Source organism: Rattus norvegicus, chromosome 18, assembly GCF_021556685.1.
Source record: "Rattus norvegicus strain SHRSP/BbbUtx chromosome 18, alternate assembly SHRSP_T2T, whole genome shotgun sequence".
NCBI lineage: Eukaryota > Metazoa > Chordata > Mammalia > Rodentia > Muridae > Rattus > Rattus norvegicus.
In genome coordinates, this window is record NC_141551.1 from 63,111,701 (window position 1) to 63,127,367 (window position 15,667).

General features: G+C 42.6%; 1 protein-coding gene across 6 annotated transcripts in view; it reads right to left on the reverse strand.

Moving 5' to 3' along the window:
• Spire1 (spire-type actin nucleation factor 1) overlaps window positions 1-15,667 on the reverse strand; it is a 129,769-nt gene that overhangs the window by 50,668 nt on the left and 63,434 nt on the right. For all 6 annotated transcript variants that reach the window (NM_001415684.1, NM_001415681.1, NM_001415682.1 and 3 more), the window contains 1 exon segment: window positions 9,725-9,850. In NM_001415684.1, the coding sequence (NP_001402613.1) occupies window positions 9,725-9,850 (126 nt within the window).

A 15,667-nucleotide genomic window follows, 5' to 3' on the forward strand; every position in this document is an offset into this window, starting at 1 on the left:
TAGGAAGTGTTTTCTGAGAGCACAAAGAAGCTGTGTTCCAAAGATAGCCAAGGTTGTACCTCATGCTGCAGCTGAACTTGGTAATGTGTAAGAGTCACTCAGGTGGTACTGGTTTTGAAGGCATGAAGGAGTCATGAAGAATAGCTGAGGCTTGGCGCTGAGAGGCCATGAAAGGCCATTGGTGAAGGTACAGCCTCATTTGCAGTTGATGTCCCAGGAGTGAAGGAGTCATGCAAAGGAGTTGAGTCTTGGTACCATGAAGAGAGCCTAGGAGAGGCTATATGTGAAGCCTAGTTGCAGAGGAAGACTCCAGCGTACTGGAGATGCCAGTACCATGGGATGGTCACCAAGAACAGCAGCAGCAGTGGAATAGATCAACCTGAGCTTAGAGTGCTGCAGAGGGCAGAGCTGGAGAAGTGACAATAGCGCTTTAGAGGAGCCCAGAAGATCATGTGTGGATCCCAGACATTCAGAGAAGCTGTAACATTGAAGTTGCTTTGGAGACCCTAAGATGTTTGAGATGCCAGAGCTGTGGACTATCTGCTGAGGAGAAGCTGCTAACAGGGAGTGAAAACAGCCCAGGAGAAAGAAGACTGTTGCAGTCCACAAAGACGAAAAAGGAGTTGAGATCTGAAAACTGCTTTGACATCAGACTTGGAGATGCAGGGTTTGGAGTTTGCCCAGCTGGTTTCCTGTCTGGCTTTGAGGATTACAGTGAAGTGATTGGATGAATCTCAGAAGAGATCTTGAACTTTGGACTTTTAACATTGTTAAGACTGCTATAGACTATGGGAACTCTAGAAGTTAGACTAAATGTATTTTGCATTATGCTTTTTTTAGGCATGGCCCCCCATAGACTCATATGTTTGAACATGTCTATGGGAGCCAGGGTGAGGAATGTGATGGTCTGTATATGTCTGGCCCAGGGAGTGGCCTTATTAGGAGGTGTGGCCTTGTTGAAGTAGGTGTGTCACTGTGGGCATGGGCTTAAGACCCTCATCCTAGCTACCTGGAAACCAGTCTTCCTCTAGCAGCCTTCAGATGAAGAGTAGCACTCTCAGCTCCTCCTGCACCATGCCTGCCTGGATGCTGTTATGTCCCTGCCTTGATGATAATGGACTGAACCTCTGAACCTGTAAGCCAGCCCCAATTAAATGTTGTCTTTTATAAGACTTGCATTGGTCATGGTATCTGTTCACAGCAGTAAAACCCTAACTAAGACAATCTCTATGCCAACATAATTGTTTATTGGCATATTCAAAACAAGTAAATAAAATGTACTTTGTAAATCACACATATGCCAAATACTCAAGAGTACAATTCATTTTAGTAAGTTCAAGGTCAATTCATATCTAAGTGCCCCTTTTGATTAAGTCTCTCTTACATTTTAAAGATCACTGTTTTTCTCAAGGTGGTAACCATTTTCTTTCATGTGTCATTTCCTCTCTGCATGGGTATTTGGAGGAGTTTTTTCATCATCTTTCATGCAAAGTATTCTTGAGACACACTTTTAAAGTGGGACAATAGTGACAACAGCAAGGACACTCTGGGCAGAGATTATTTAAATCTTGTTGGGAAAGTGAGCACTCTCATGTACACCGACATTTACAACAAAAGAAAACCACACAGCAACGAGGATCCTGAAGGCTACAAACGATGAATGATCTAATTAACATGAACAAGTGGCTACCATGCACAATGACGTCTGGTGGTGACTCTGACTGCCAGAAAGTGGTCTGTTCACCATTTGGTAGGATATAAACCCACTTTAGGACTGGGAATAAATTTCGAGCCAACTTAAACGCCACAGTTGTTTAGCTGGAAGTGTTGGGAACGGACCTGAGGGAGGATAGGGAAGGAGAGAGCTGATTATAATGCACTTCAGTATAAAGAGAAAGATGTCTGTGGCTTTATTTCTCTGAATCTATTTAAGCCGAATCAGATCACTAACAGGCATCTCAGTGTTCGCTAACATGTGGTCTGCACTATGACACAGCTGGCTTTGGTTAAGAGATGGTAAGATTGGAAACATTTACATTTGGTTTTCTGAAAAGCCAACTTTCAATTTTTAAAATGTAGTTACAGTAGTTATGAGCCAGACAAAAGCCATTTCATAACAGTTGAGCCAATTCCAAATATGCTCTCTAAAGCATTTCATATTTCACATATGTACATAAAAGTTCTATTTTAAGAAAGATATTTTAGTCATAGTCATATTCAAGATACACTGAGATCAAAGATTTCAACATGAAGTCCTTTCATACATAAGACTGAGTAAAACAATGCATGTAAGTCATGTAGAGCTTCTCAGTAATAACTGTGATCACACGGTATAAAATGTGGATAGAAAACCTGAAAAATCCCTAAGCAACCATTCTTATTCTTCATCCCAGGACTTCACAGCCTGGTGAACTGTTAGTAATTAAATGCTAAGTGGCGTCTAGAAGTCATCTTCCCATCTTAGGGTTTTGTTAAGCTTACGACATAAAACCATTTTGAAGAATTTGATGACAAGTTTTTACAAAGTTACATGTGAGAATTGTTTCAGCATCTGAAAGTCAAGACATTAAAATACTGACATTATTTCTGGAGGGTTTGCATGCTGGGTACGTGCACATGCGTATGTAGGTGAACATGGATGTTTGTGTGTGTAGGGACCATGGGTCAGTATCTGGTGTCTTCCTCCATCACTTTCCTCAGGTTTTGAGACAAAGTGTCTTACTGAAGCTGGAGCTCACCAATTAGGCAAGACTAGCTGCCTAGCAAGTCCAAGGATCTCCTGTCTCTAGCTACCCAGTGCCAGTGTTACAGGCATCCACCACCATGCCTGAATGCTGGGACTCTGAACTCAAGTCCTCATGTGTGTATAGCAAGCCGTTTCCTGACCAAAACATCTTCTCAACACTAAATAATCCCACTTTCTTTAAACAGTAGAAGCTCTTAGTAGTGACCCAGAAGAAAAGTATCTCCTTCTCTCGAACAACTTTAGAAAAAAACTAAGATATGAAAGACCAAGAAAGCCTATTAACTTCTCAGTATAGCAAATTGGAAGTCAAAGGTGAACAATTTAACACTGTTCTTTTAATAGCAAAACTATTACATCCTTATTTACATCTTCTAATTTGTAAAGTTCAAATCAATCAATCAATCCTTGAAAAACACATGTTCTTGGGGTAAGGAGATGGACCAGTGGGTAAAAACATTTGTTGCACAAGCATGAAGACCTGAGTTCAAATCTCTAGAACTCACATAAAAAGCTGGGTACAGTAGTGTACATGTCTGTAACCTCAGCACTTAGGAGGTCAGAGACAGGCAGGTGCTGGGGCCAGCAGCTTAGCTCCAGGCTCAGGGAGAGGCAGAGAGGGACACTGGACATCTCCAAGCAAGAAGAGAGACAGCTAAACAAGCACTGAAAAGGGAGGGGGAGGAAGACATAGAAGCTGTTGTTCCGGGCTCCTTTCATGAAATCTATGAGATTGAGAATTATGGATTTGTTCTGAAGAGATGGCTCAACACTTGCGGCTCTTGCAGAGGACCTGCATTTGGTTCCAGGTACCTAGGACGTAGCACGCAACTGTGTGTACCTCTAGCTCCAGGGAATCTAATGTCCTTTTCTGTGTGCATGGTTGTTTACAAGCACTGCATATGCATGGTTGTTTACAACCATGCAGGCACAACAAAAATAAAATAAATCGTTAAATACAAAAGAATTATGTGTCAAAGATTGACAATCATAAATCTAAATTCCAGCTTTTTATGTAATTTACTGTATAATCTTTATCCTTTTTAAAAAGAATTATTTTATTTTTAATTATATACATGTGTGGATATGTGCACACGGGTGTTTGTCCACAGAGGCTAGCAGTATAAGATCCACCCGGTGCTGCAGTTACAGGTAGCTGTGAGCCACCAGATGTGAGTGCTGGAAAAGGCCAAACTCAGGCCCTCTAAAAGAGGGAGCTGCTCTCTTAACTGCTCAGCTGTTTCTCCAGCCCCAGAGTAGACCTTAAGAACAGGAGGAAGAAAGGAAGCATTAACTCTCTCCTTTCCTCCGTCCTGCAGAAGGCATGCCTGGTTCCCTGCTCCCTCAGGCCTGACCCCTCTTGCTGGATCCATCTCAGACCTCAGTTAGCACTGGCCTAGAAGCACCAATCACCGAAAGCTGGAGCTTGCCTCATCACTCATCCCATTCTCTAGCCAAGGTTCCCCAATGAGCCAGGTTCATCAAGATTTCTATTTTTAAAATAAAGCAATTTCATTTCTGGAAAACTGAATAACAACTAATGGTATTTAGTTTGTCTGTGTGTCCTGCAGGTTCACATGTGAGCATATGTAATGCAGGTTCACATGTGAGCATATGTAATGCAGGGCAGAGATCAAACCAGGAGGCGGTTCCTTGGGAGTCACCCACTTGGTTTTATTGAGACAGGCCTCGCTTTCTGAGTAGGTTCCAGGGATCCATCTGGAATTACAAACTCATGAGCCAAGGCCTCCAGGGTTAAACACAGGCTGTAGGGATTAATCTCAGGCGTCAGCACTTTACTGACTGGCCTATCTCCTTGGTCCTCTAACTGTATTTTGCAAGTGCTTTATTTTCAATCTAGTCATAAGGAGCACCAGAGAGAAGACTATCCCTTGGATGAAAGTTCATTCTCTTTATCAAGTGTTTCGCTCAGAAGGAGGTCCACAGCATTTCCATGGAGACAAAGTGATTTGCATGTGCTCAGAGGCTTACTACCTGACTAAACACAGAGGTATTGATCCACATATACAAAACAAATTCAGTGAAAGGTCTGAATCCCAAACATAGAGACCAAAGAAAGCATTCATAGTATAAGTAGTTACAAAGGGAGGCATCTAAGGTCCACCCCATTTCAGATGCCCGACTTCCCCAGTGCACCCATATGAGATGCTCTCCTAACAGTGGTCCCTCGGTCTGAAGGACATATCTTCCTGTAATCTCCCGCTTGCCCTTTCTCCTAGCCTCACTCAGGCTGCTCCCATTCACCACTCTGCTCAGCAGCATTCCGGCTGGGGCCAAAGTCGGTTCTGAGTGCAGTTCAGGCCCCTCACTGTCTCAGCTCTTGTACGTGCCCACCGAACTTTCTCACACTGTGCTCGGTCCACACCTAGACTAACACTCCTGCTTAAAGAGCTGTGAAGATGGGCCAAATTCATCTTGTTCGCCTTTAAGGGAAGAGGCAGTAACAAGCACATTTAACACATGGCCTTCTGTGATCACTAAGTGAATTAATGTGCACAAGTTTCTTAGGATGGCATGTAGCACAGAATTCCTAAGGAACAAATGATTAAATGTAGCATTGGTACATAACACGCACATTAAATAACTGCTTTGGGAATGTAATCATTGTACCCATGTTCCTGGATCTCCTAAAGTCTAGTGCCTCCTTCTTTCCCTAGCACACCTCCCTAGAAACAAGTGCTGCATCCTGTGGACCTTTCAGCATAATTCCAAGGTCCTTCATTGCTCCTCATTTTAGGGCTAACAGAAACAAACCTTCATGTTCTGGTTTCTTACCTTGAGTCCCATTTTCATTTTATAGATTGGTTGGTTGATTGATTGATTGTGTGTGTGTGTGTGCGTGTGTGTACATGTGTGTACATGTGTGTATATATGTATGCTGAGGCCAGGGTCTGACGTTGGATGTCTTCCTCTATCACTTTCTACCTTATTTTTTGAGACAGGGTTTCTTACTGGACCTAGAATTTGCTATTTCAGACAGACGGGGATCTGCCTGTCTCTGCAACCCCATGCTAGGATTACAGACATATGCTGCTATGCCTGGATGTTACTTGGTCACCAGGGATCTGAACATCAGGTTCTTACGCACTTTACCAACTGAGCCTTCCCACCAGTCCCCTTTTCTAGTTCTAAAAATTATAAAGCTTCTGGGTCATGGTGATAAAAGACCAGCCTGGTCTACAGGACAGCCAGGACTACATAGAGAAACATCATCTTCTAAGAACATAAACAAACAAACAAACAAAGCTAACCCTAATCTTTCTGTCACCACTATTTTACTGAGGTTTAGAAGCACTTTTCCTATCTACACAGAGATGGAAGGCAAAGGGCAACGGGAATTTTACCAGGATCAAAGTGGGAAGGTCAAGCTACCCAGGCAATAAGACAGGTCTTCAAGGGATGAACTCTGTCTAAACTGAGGTTTTCCGTGCAGAGGTTTTGCATTTCTCTTCTGCAAGTACGCAGCTGTCCTACAGTAAGAACTAAAACCAACACAGAGCAAAACAAAACCAATAACAACAAAAAAACTAATAGAAATCAAGTAGTACTCCACACCAGTGCCTTGGCCAGCAGAGGAAGGGAAGGGAGGCTGTGTGAGCAGTGTGTCGGTGTCCATGGGCATGTGTAATTACTGCTGCTGCTTTCTGCTTCCTCCTTACTCAGCTCCTGACACATTAAGGCAGATGCTGTTCAAAATGTCATGTTAGTTTACAAACAAACAAACACACAAACACACAAACACATAGACTGCATCACTGACAGATGTCCAGCCAGGGGAACATTACCCACCTGGAATATCAGCTCAGCTTTCAATTCTGCAATTGCTCTGACAATGTAAGACAAGATTACCGATCTCAAAATGCCCAAGGGGAAAGAAAACTTTGTCCTTTTAAATATATTTATCTGTTGTTTCTGTGGTGCTGAGGACCCACAGAACCATACCCCCTTCTTAATTTTAATTTTGAGATAAGGTCTTGCTAAAAATTGCCTAGGCTGACCTTGAACTCACTCTATAGCACAAATAGGCCTTGAATTTGCAGTCTTCCTGCCTCAGTTTCCCAACCTAAAGTCCATTATTTAACTATTACTGTGGGTTTTTTTTTTTACTGTTGTTTTGTTTTTGTTTTTCAGGAAATAAACATCCTCTTTAAGGGAGTTATCTACCACTAGATTGTAAAAGAAATCGTTTATTTTTAGTGTCAAACTAGTGTCCATATTGGGTGGTATAGTTAACTCACCAATTTAAAAGTTAAATCTGTAGTTTCTATGAAGATCTGCAGCAATCTAAAATGTAATCAGCACATTTATATCTATAACACTGAATTGCTTATTTGTAAAAATCTGTCTTGATTTAAAATGTAACATAAGGGGCTGGAGAGATGGCTCAGCAGTTAAGAGCACTGACTGCTCTTCCAGAGGTCCTGAGTTCAATTCCCAGCGACCACATGGTGGCTCACAGCCATCTGTAATGGGATCTGATGCCCTCTTCTGGTGTGTCTGAAGACAACGGCAGTGTACTCATATAAATATAATAAATAAATCTTTAAAAAAAAGTAACATAAGTTGAAATAGGGTAACAATCTCAAAAATTTTACAAGGCATGTACTTGAAAGTCAGACTTACACAATATAAAAATGTCTAAGAGTTTGGATGTGCACTTAAAATGCCTCTATGTGCATATTTTGCCTATAAGCTAAAACTGACACAGAACTGAGGAATGCTTGTTTAATGAGTACAGCATTATAAAGTCCTATTACTCTATCTGTTTGTATAGGCTTCATCACTCTTTGGACCTTTGCAAGCCTCACCTTCCCTTTTCTGATTGAGACAAGAGAAGCTCTCTGCTTGAATGAAGGTTGGGGAGCAACAAAGGTTGAGAATGAGGTGCAGAAGGAACCAAAAGATAAGCCTGGGAGCTGAGCTGCTGTGACTTCACGGCTTCCCACCGCTGTATCAGCTTTTCAGGGCGGTCAGGGAGGGGTGAGGTAGGAGTGTCCCTACTATCTAAGACTGGGACCTTGGAATCCAAGTCCCCCCTCTCAGCCTACTCAGTGCGGTTCCGAGGACATGGCTGCATCCAGTATAAGAAGCCTTCCTAGACGCCTTGGAAACTGTGGATAAAAGGAAGACGCTTGGGAAGGGAATGATAGCTTCCCTCCTGAGAAGGAAGGATCTGTTAGTTCACAAAGACTTCTCTGCTACAGTCAAGAGAATCTGAGACCCAGAGACAGGAATGGGCCGTCTGGTCAGAAAGCAGTCCATTTTCTCAGCTGTATTTGGAGGGCTCTCTCTTGCCATGATCACTTCTGAAATCACCCACACACACCCTTTCCTTTCTCCTCCCATTGGCCTAACTACTCCTGGAAACTAGAGGAACCTCAGGCTGCCTTAAAGACACTAAGCCCTCTGAGACCTGTGAAGGGTTGGGCCAGGAGGGCTGTGATCTGGCTTATTTATTTTCCAGCAGGACCTGAGGAGGACATGAAGACAAGACTGGTGGGGTAGTACGGCTGCTATCCAGGAAAGAAATGCTGGAGGTCTGAAATGCTAGGCCACAGCAAGAGTAGGAGAAAGACAAGACAGCCAGGGACAAGGAACAACACTATGAAAGAAAGAGAAAACACCATGGAACTAGACACAGAGGTTGACATCAGGCAGTGATGGAGAGAGAGAAAGAAAAGGTGGGGCAGAGGTGTCTAACACAGGCTCTTTCTTAAGCAGTCACATGAATAATGAGTGGTAGACTATCATTCAGCAACAGTAAAGGAACTTTTAAAAATTAGTATTTAGACAGTCATGGAAAGGAGGCAGAGGCAGGAGGGTCTCAGAAATCTCAAGGTTAGCCTAGTCTACACGAGCAAGTTCCAGGCCAGCTAGAGCTAACAGAGACTAACAACAACAAATTTAGTAATTATTACACAGCAATGGATTTCATTATGACATTTTAGAACAAGACACCAGGGTCTTGTACCATTTAGCTGACCTAGTATTAGCAATGTAGGCCAGGCTGGCTCTGAACCTGCAATGGCTTTCTTGTCCTGGCTGTCTGGTGCTGGAATTACAGCCACCATGCTTAACTTCTGCTTATTTTCATGTCTTTCATCCCTTTCCCTTCTAAATTCTATATATGAAAGGGAATGTATGATTCTTGCCTCTATGATTCTGAATTATTTTTACCATATATATAATAAGCTCCTCATTGCATCTTTCCCCCTACAAATAACATAATTTATTTCTTCCTTTTTCAATGTGTGTACAGGCCCACATGTGGAGGTCAGAGGACCACTGAGCCATCACTTCCAGGAATGATGTTCATCTCTTTTGAGAAAGCAAAGCTTAATCAAGAGTAAAAAGTTTTTCAAATTAGTGGAGTACAGTGCTAAAAATGCTCACCGCTCTTTAATTCAACAATGTCTGCTGAGAATGTTAGTGCTGGACGATTTCAAAACTCCTTTAATTTACCGTACAAGACTGAAAAAAAATGCTCTGGGAAGGGTTAGGTCAGGACAACCTTAAAAAAATACTCTTTCCTACTCTCCGGTACTCTAGTGAGGACAGGCTTGAGATGTTCACCTGCGAGCTTCCTTTTGCACTGAGTACTGCCTGTTTCTGTATCTAAATAGGCATGCGATGTTCAATAACTCAGGCCACCCCTTTCTGCACTCTTCTGACAAGTTTCCTCTGAGTCTAGTTTATCAACATGTCTGTAAGCACTGCTGCGAGCAGTACCCGACAGGAGCAGAGGTGAGCTTAACAGTCACTCACCGCCTGTAGTCCTAAATAGAGAGGCTGAGGGAAGGGGATCACGAGTTGGTGAGAGAGAGGCCAGCCTTGGCATATAACAAGACCTTGTCTTTAAAAGAAGAAAACAACAAAGCTCAAACTAAAACGCACAGAATGGACAATACTGAAAACAGGCTACCTATTCCAAAGTCCACAGACATCCGTGTTTGTACCTACCTCCTTCGCACTCTTAATTTTGGTCAGAAACGTATGCAGTTCCATGGTTTCTGCAAACAGTGCCCGACATACTGCCTGATAATGATTCGGTGCCTCCGACTCAGTGGGGAGATGAGCAGCACATATCTGTAGAAGAAAGAAAAATGGAATTTGGCATTTTAGGTGCCATTAAAACAGACACACGTGGTCTACCTATACCTTTTCTTTTCGATGTCCTGTCATCTGAGATTCAGTATACTACAGGACCACAGGTACATCCCACACAAACATGTGGACAAAATGGTTTAGTAAAAGATACCCAACAGCAAAGGTAAGCTGACTAGAATCAGCTCCTATTTGAAAATGAGTGATTCTATCTTTTACCTGTCGGAGTGGCTAAGATCAAAAACTCAATTGAGCACATGTTGGCGGGGTGTGAGATGGGACACTTCTCCATTGCTTGTGGGAGTGCAAAGTTGTACAACCACTTTGGAAATCAATTTGGAGGTTTCTCTGAAAATTGGAAATACTTGTACCTCAAGTCCCAGCTATTCCACTCTTGGGCGTATCCCCAAAGGATGCTCCTCCATCCCACAAAGACACGTGCTCAGCTATGTTCATAGCAGCTTTATCTGTAAAAGCCAGGAACTGGACACAACCCAAATGTTCCTCAACTGAAGAATGGATAAAGAAAATGTAGTGTATCTACACAATGGAATACTATTCCGCTATTAAAAACAAAGACATCATGAAATTTGCAGGCAAATGGATAGAACTAGAAAAGATCATCTTGAGTGAGGTAACTCAGATCTAGAAAGACACCCATGGTATGTACTCACTTCTAAGTGGACATTAGCATAAAATACAGAATAATCATCCTACAATCCACAGACCCAAAGACACTAAGTAACAAGAAGGGCTCAAGGGAAGATGATTGAACCTCACTCAGAAGGGGAAATCAAATAGATGTAAGAGGTGGATGGATGGAGGGAACTGGGGGTGAGGAGGGGACCAGGGATGAGGACCAGGTATGGGGGGGGCTGGGAAAGAGAATGGAAATGGGGGATGTCTCTAGGATAAGCCAAGGACCTGGGATGGGAGAGGCTCACAGGAGTCTGTAGGGGTGACCCTAACTGAGACTCCTAGCAGCTGGGGACATGGAGACTGAAGCAGCTACCTTTTGTAGCCAGACAGGACTTTTAGTGGAGGGAGGAGGACACCAACCCACTCACAAAATCTTGAACCCAAAGTCTGTCTGGTCTACAAGATGCACAGGGATAAAGATGGACCCGAGATTGAGGGAATGACTAAACAATGACTGGCCCAACTAAAGTCTCTTCATATGGGAGAGAGCCAACCCCTGACACTATTAACAATACTCTGCTATGTTTGCAGACAGGAGCCTATAATAACTATCTCCTGAGAGGCCTCATCCAGTAGCTGATGGAAACAGATGCAGAGACCCATGGCCAAAACATCAGGCAGAGCTTAGGCAGTCCTGTGGAAGAGTGGGAGACTGAATTGAGGGAGCCAGAGGGGTCAAGGACATCACAAGAAGACCTATAGAATTAACTAACCTGGGCTCACAGAGGCTCACAGAGACTGAACCACCAACCAAAGAGCATAAAGGGACCCAGGCCCCCCCCCCCCACATCTGTAGCAGATGTGCAGCTTGTTCTTCACGTGGACAGGGGGCTGTCTCTGACTCTGTTGCCTGCCTTTGAATCCCCTTCCCCTAGCTGGATGCTTTATCAAGCCCCAGTGGGAGAGAATAGGCTTAGTCCTACTTCAACTTGACTTCCCTTTCTCTGAGAAGGGGAGGTGGTAATAGAGGGGGGTGTGGAATTGGGAGAAAAGGAGGGAGGGCCTCTGTAACTGGGATGTAAAGTGAATAAACAAAAAAAGAAAAAAGAAAAAAGACAATAATACACATAATAAAGACTGAGTTCCAGTTTGGAAAAAAGAAAAAGAAAATGAGAGGACATGTGTCAAAGTTCTCCCTGAGATGGAAAAGTGGGGGGAGGGGATTTGCTAAATAATGACAATAACTCAGGTATTTTAGCAGTATCATAATTTGTTTTGGCTGTCAACTTGACAGAAATGTAACCTGGAAAAAGGTAACCTCAATTGAAGTCTTACTTGCCTTGAACAGACTGGTCTGTGGCCACGTCTTAACTATGACCATTTTCTTTTTTTTTTTTTTTCTTCTTTTTTTCGGAGCTGGGGACTGAACCCAGGGCCTCGAGCTTGCTAGGCAAGCGCTCTACCACTGAGTTAAATCCCCACCCCTATGGCCATTTTCTTTTTTTTTTTTTTATTAATATCTAATACTTTTTTTTTTTTCCGGAGCTGGGGACCGAACCCAGGGTCTTGCACTCCCTAGGCGAGCGCTCTACCGCTGAGCTAAATCCCCAACCCCAGCCATTTTCTTAATTGCTGATTGCCTAGACATATTCCACACTGGCACTGCAATCCCTAGGCAAGGGTCTGGGTTGTATAAGAAAACTAGCTGAGTAAGCCAGAGGGAGCAAGCCAGTAAGCAGCATTCCTCCATGGCTTCTGCCTCAAGTTACTACCCTGACTTCCCTCAACAGACTGTAAGACGAAACAAACCCTCTCCTCTCCAAGTTGCATTTGGTCATGGTATTTACCACAGCAACAAGCAAAGAGCCAGCTACTACTTACCATGCCACGGGCTGTGTTTGGCATGTCACATATACTGCACGATCATGCATTCTCCAATGTAGTCCCGAATCCTTCCCATGTGTTTTTTGTTTTGTTTTGTTTTGTTTTGTTACCACAAGCAGAATCTAAACATCCTTTACTGGGTTCTGAAGCCCACATTCATTCACTTGTGAGGCCTGGGTGGGGAAGTGGCAATGGAGGGTGGCGAGGAAGGCAGAGCTGGTGGTGTACTCAGGTACTGCCTGTGTCCTCATGTCCCAAGATGACTGACTGTGAGTTAAGAATGCAACATAGCATGATGAAAGGTGATTTGTTCCTTTATTTTACTGCAAAGATATCCTCTTACGATTCCAAAGAATTATGTTATGTTTCTATAATATAACTATTATCCATACATGTTCAGTAGGCACATTTTAAAGTTCTTCACTAGCAGTAACTTCTCTTAATAAATTAGTCACTAATATACTTGTCGAAAAATGTTATATTTTAACAATTTCTAAGAAAGAATAAAAGAGAGCTGGGTAGGTCAGTGTATGCCTATAATCAATCCTACCAGTTGGTAGGCAAAGACAGGAAAGTCAGGAATCCACGGTTATCCTCCACTGTGTAGAAGGTTCAAGGCCAGCCTGGGCTCATAAAATACTGTTTATTTTAAGAGTCAAACGAAGGTGGAGTTGCACACACCAAAGGTCCCAGCACTCCAGAGGCAGAGGCAGGAGGGACTCTGAGTCTGAGGCCAGCCTGGTCTACACAGTCAGTCAGACAAAGCTGCATAATGAGAACCTGTCTCAAAACAAACAAAAAAAGAATATCAAGGAAAAAAATTATGAAAAGTCAAAAAAATAAAAGGTGGTCAGTGGTAGCTCTATTGCTTTTCATGTTTCTTTTCTGTGTTCCTATTTTTGCTGTGACAAAGTACTGAGAAAAACAAAGGAGCAAGGGTTGACTCTGAGGCCCGGCTTCACAGGTTTCAGTCCGTGCTCCCTCAGCTCTGCTGGTTCTGGGCCTTTGGCTGGTGAGAGTCTGAACAGCATGAGGTAAGATGTGGTAGAGTACTGTGGCTGTATCATGGTGGACGGGTGGCAAAGAGAGAGGGCCAGCAGAGGAGAGTACCCTTCAAAGGCACCCCACAAAGGCCTACTTCCTCCAACAAGGTCAACCCAACTATGATCTCATCAGAGCAAGAAAGCACTGATGAAGTCATCATAGCACCTTTGTGATTCAATCCCCTCTAAATAGCACCACAGGTGGAGACCAGGCTTTAACAAGAGCCTTCGTGGGGTTATGTCATATCCAAATTTAACAGTTTCCCATTCAAACTCAAAATGATTTCCTTAATTAAGACTTTTTATTTCCTGGAGATGGGGATCAAATCCAGTGCTCTACTCCTGAACTAAACCCCCAACTCTAGAATGTATTTTGCAGGACAGTAATTCAGTATCAAATTGCATAAGCTGTTCATCAAGAAGCAAACCACCAAAAATCACATTTATGAAGACTATTATCAATCTGAGTCCTCTGGAAGATGAGCAAGCTTCACTGCTCAGCCTTCTCCAGCCTCTTTATTGAAGAGGAATACATGTCTAACTTTGTGTGTACACTCGTGTGGCTCTAGAATCAGCAGCAAAGAGCCCAGGTGGAGTCAAAAATCTAATTACATGTATTTTATACTTAACCTGTGTGTATATGCTTTCTTTCCAGCATAATCGAGGCATGAATAAGATATGAAGTGTTTGTATTTGCTATACACTCAGAGATCTTTAACACTAAAATGAAAATAAATGTATAAGATCCTAGAATCCTTATCAGTTGTATTATTGTAACTTAGTTTCATGTTTCTACATCTAACGATCACAAAGCAGTCAGAGTTTGGTGAAATGGCTCAGCGGGTACAGGTGATTCCGGAACTCACGCAAAGGTGAAAAGAGATAATTACCTTTACAAAGTAGTCCTCTGTCTGTCTGTCTGTCTGCCTGTCTCTCTCCCCGTCTCTCTCTCTCTCTCTCTCTCTCTCTCTCTCTCACTCTCACTCTCACACACACACACACACACACACACACACACACACACACACCAAAGCACCTGAATACTCTCACACACACTAATTAAAAGTTTAAAAAGAGAAAGAACAGTCATATTTCCTCAAGTCAATTCTTTGTCTTCTCTTTCAACAAAGCCAAGCAGTCATTGCTAACTGATCCCACTGAACCACAGATTCTTGTCTGTCTCTATTGTCATAAACAATGGGTTTTATGATATTTGTTTCAAATTTTCAAAACTTGTTAAACGTCTTAGCAATTTCCCATCATTCAGTTGAAAAGAGCAGTCACAATATTTACAAAAACGAGACGTGTATAGGCAAGGTTGAGTAACACTGGAAACCAAAAGCAGACAGTGAAGTTAGGATATTCTCAAAAAAAGGTGCTAAGACTAGAACTGATGAGGTACGGCTCTCCTCCAGACTATAAAATATGTCTTAAGTACACTTTTACTAATTTATTTTTTCATAGGCATAGTGGCTCAAATTTAAAAAATAGGTAAAATGAATTCATTCTAATTGTTAGGTGCCTAAGAACCTTTTTAAAAAGTAAGTCATTATATACTGCTGCTGAGTGAGAATTCTAAGACATCCATTCATCTTCTAACCCTGCAGAGTGGGAGCCGCCTGGTGCTCATGAGTCCTGGTGCCGGGCTGACTTCAGACCACGGTCCCTGTGCTCTTCCCTCCTCCTCTGTTCTCTGTGCAGCGCCCCTAAGCCTGTGGCTACTGTCAGAATGTAAATTTTGCTTCTTGTGTAACATCTTCTATTCTTCACATCACTGTTTATTAGTGGTTTTCACAGAATCAGGTCAGTTTTGGTCTGTCAGCCTCCAACTATGTTTATATTCTTCTTTATTTTGACTACTCTGTAGTAACTGTATGCATTAATGGGGTTTGTATAACTTTCACACAGGCACATGCCCACAATGACCAGTCCAATGTGCCTAACCCTACTAACCTCCAGTTTATGTTCAGATCAGTTTTGTTTTCCTTTTACATGAGGGGAAACAAAATTTCTTTTTCTATCCAGCTTATGTCACTTTAGGACACTAGCCTTTCATGTCTATTTTAAATTTAGCCCTTAACTTCTAGAATATCTAAAATGAATAAAATTTGTGAAAAGTTAATGTAGGTGGCTTACAACAGCTTGTAATTCCAGTTTCAAGGTATTTGTTACCTTTTGCTGGCCACGCACGCGCACACACACACACTCTCTCTCACTCTCTCATTTTCTTTCC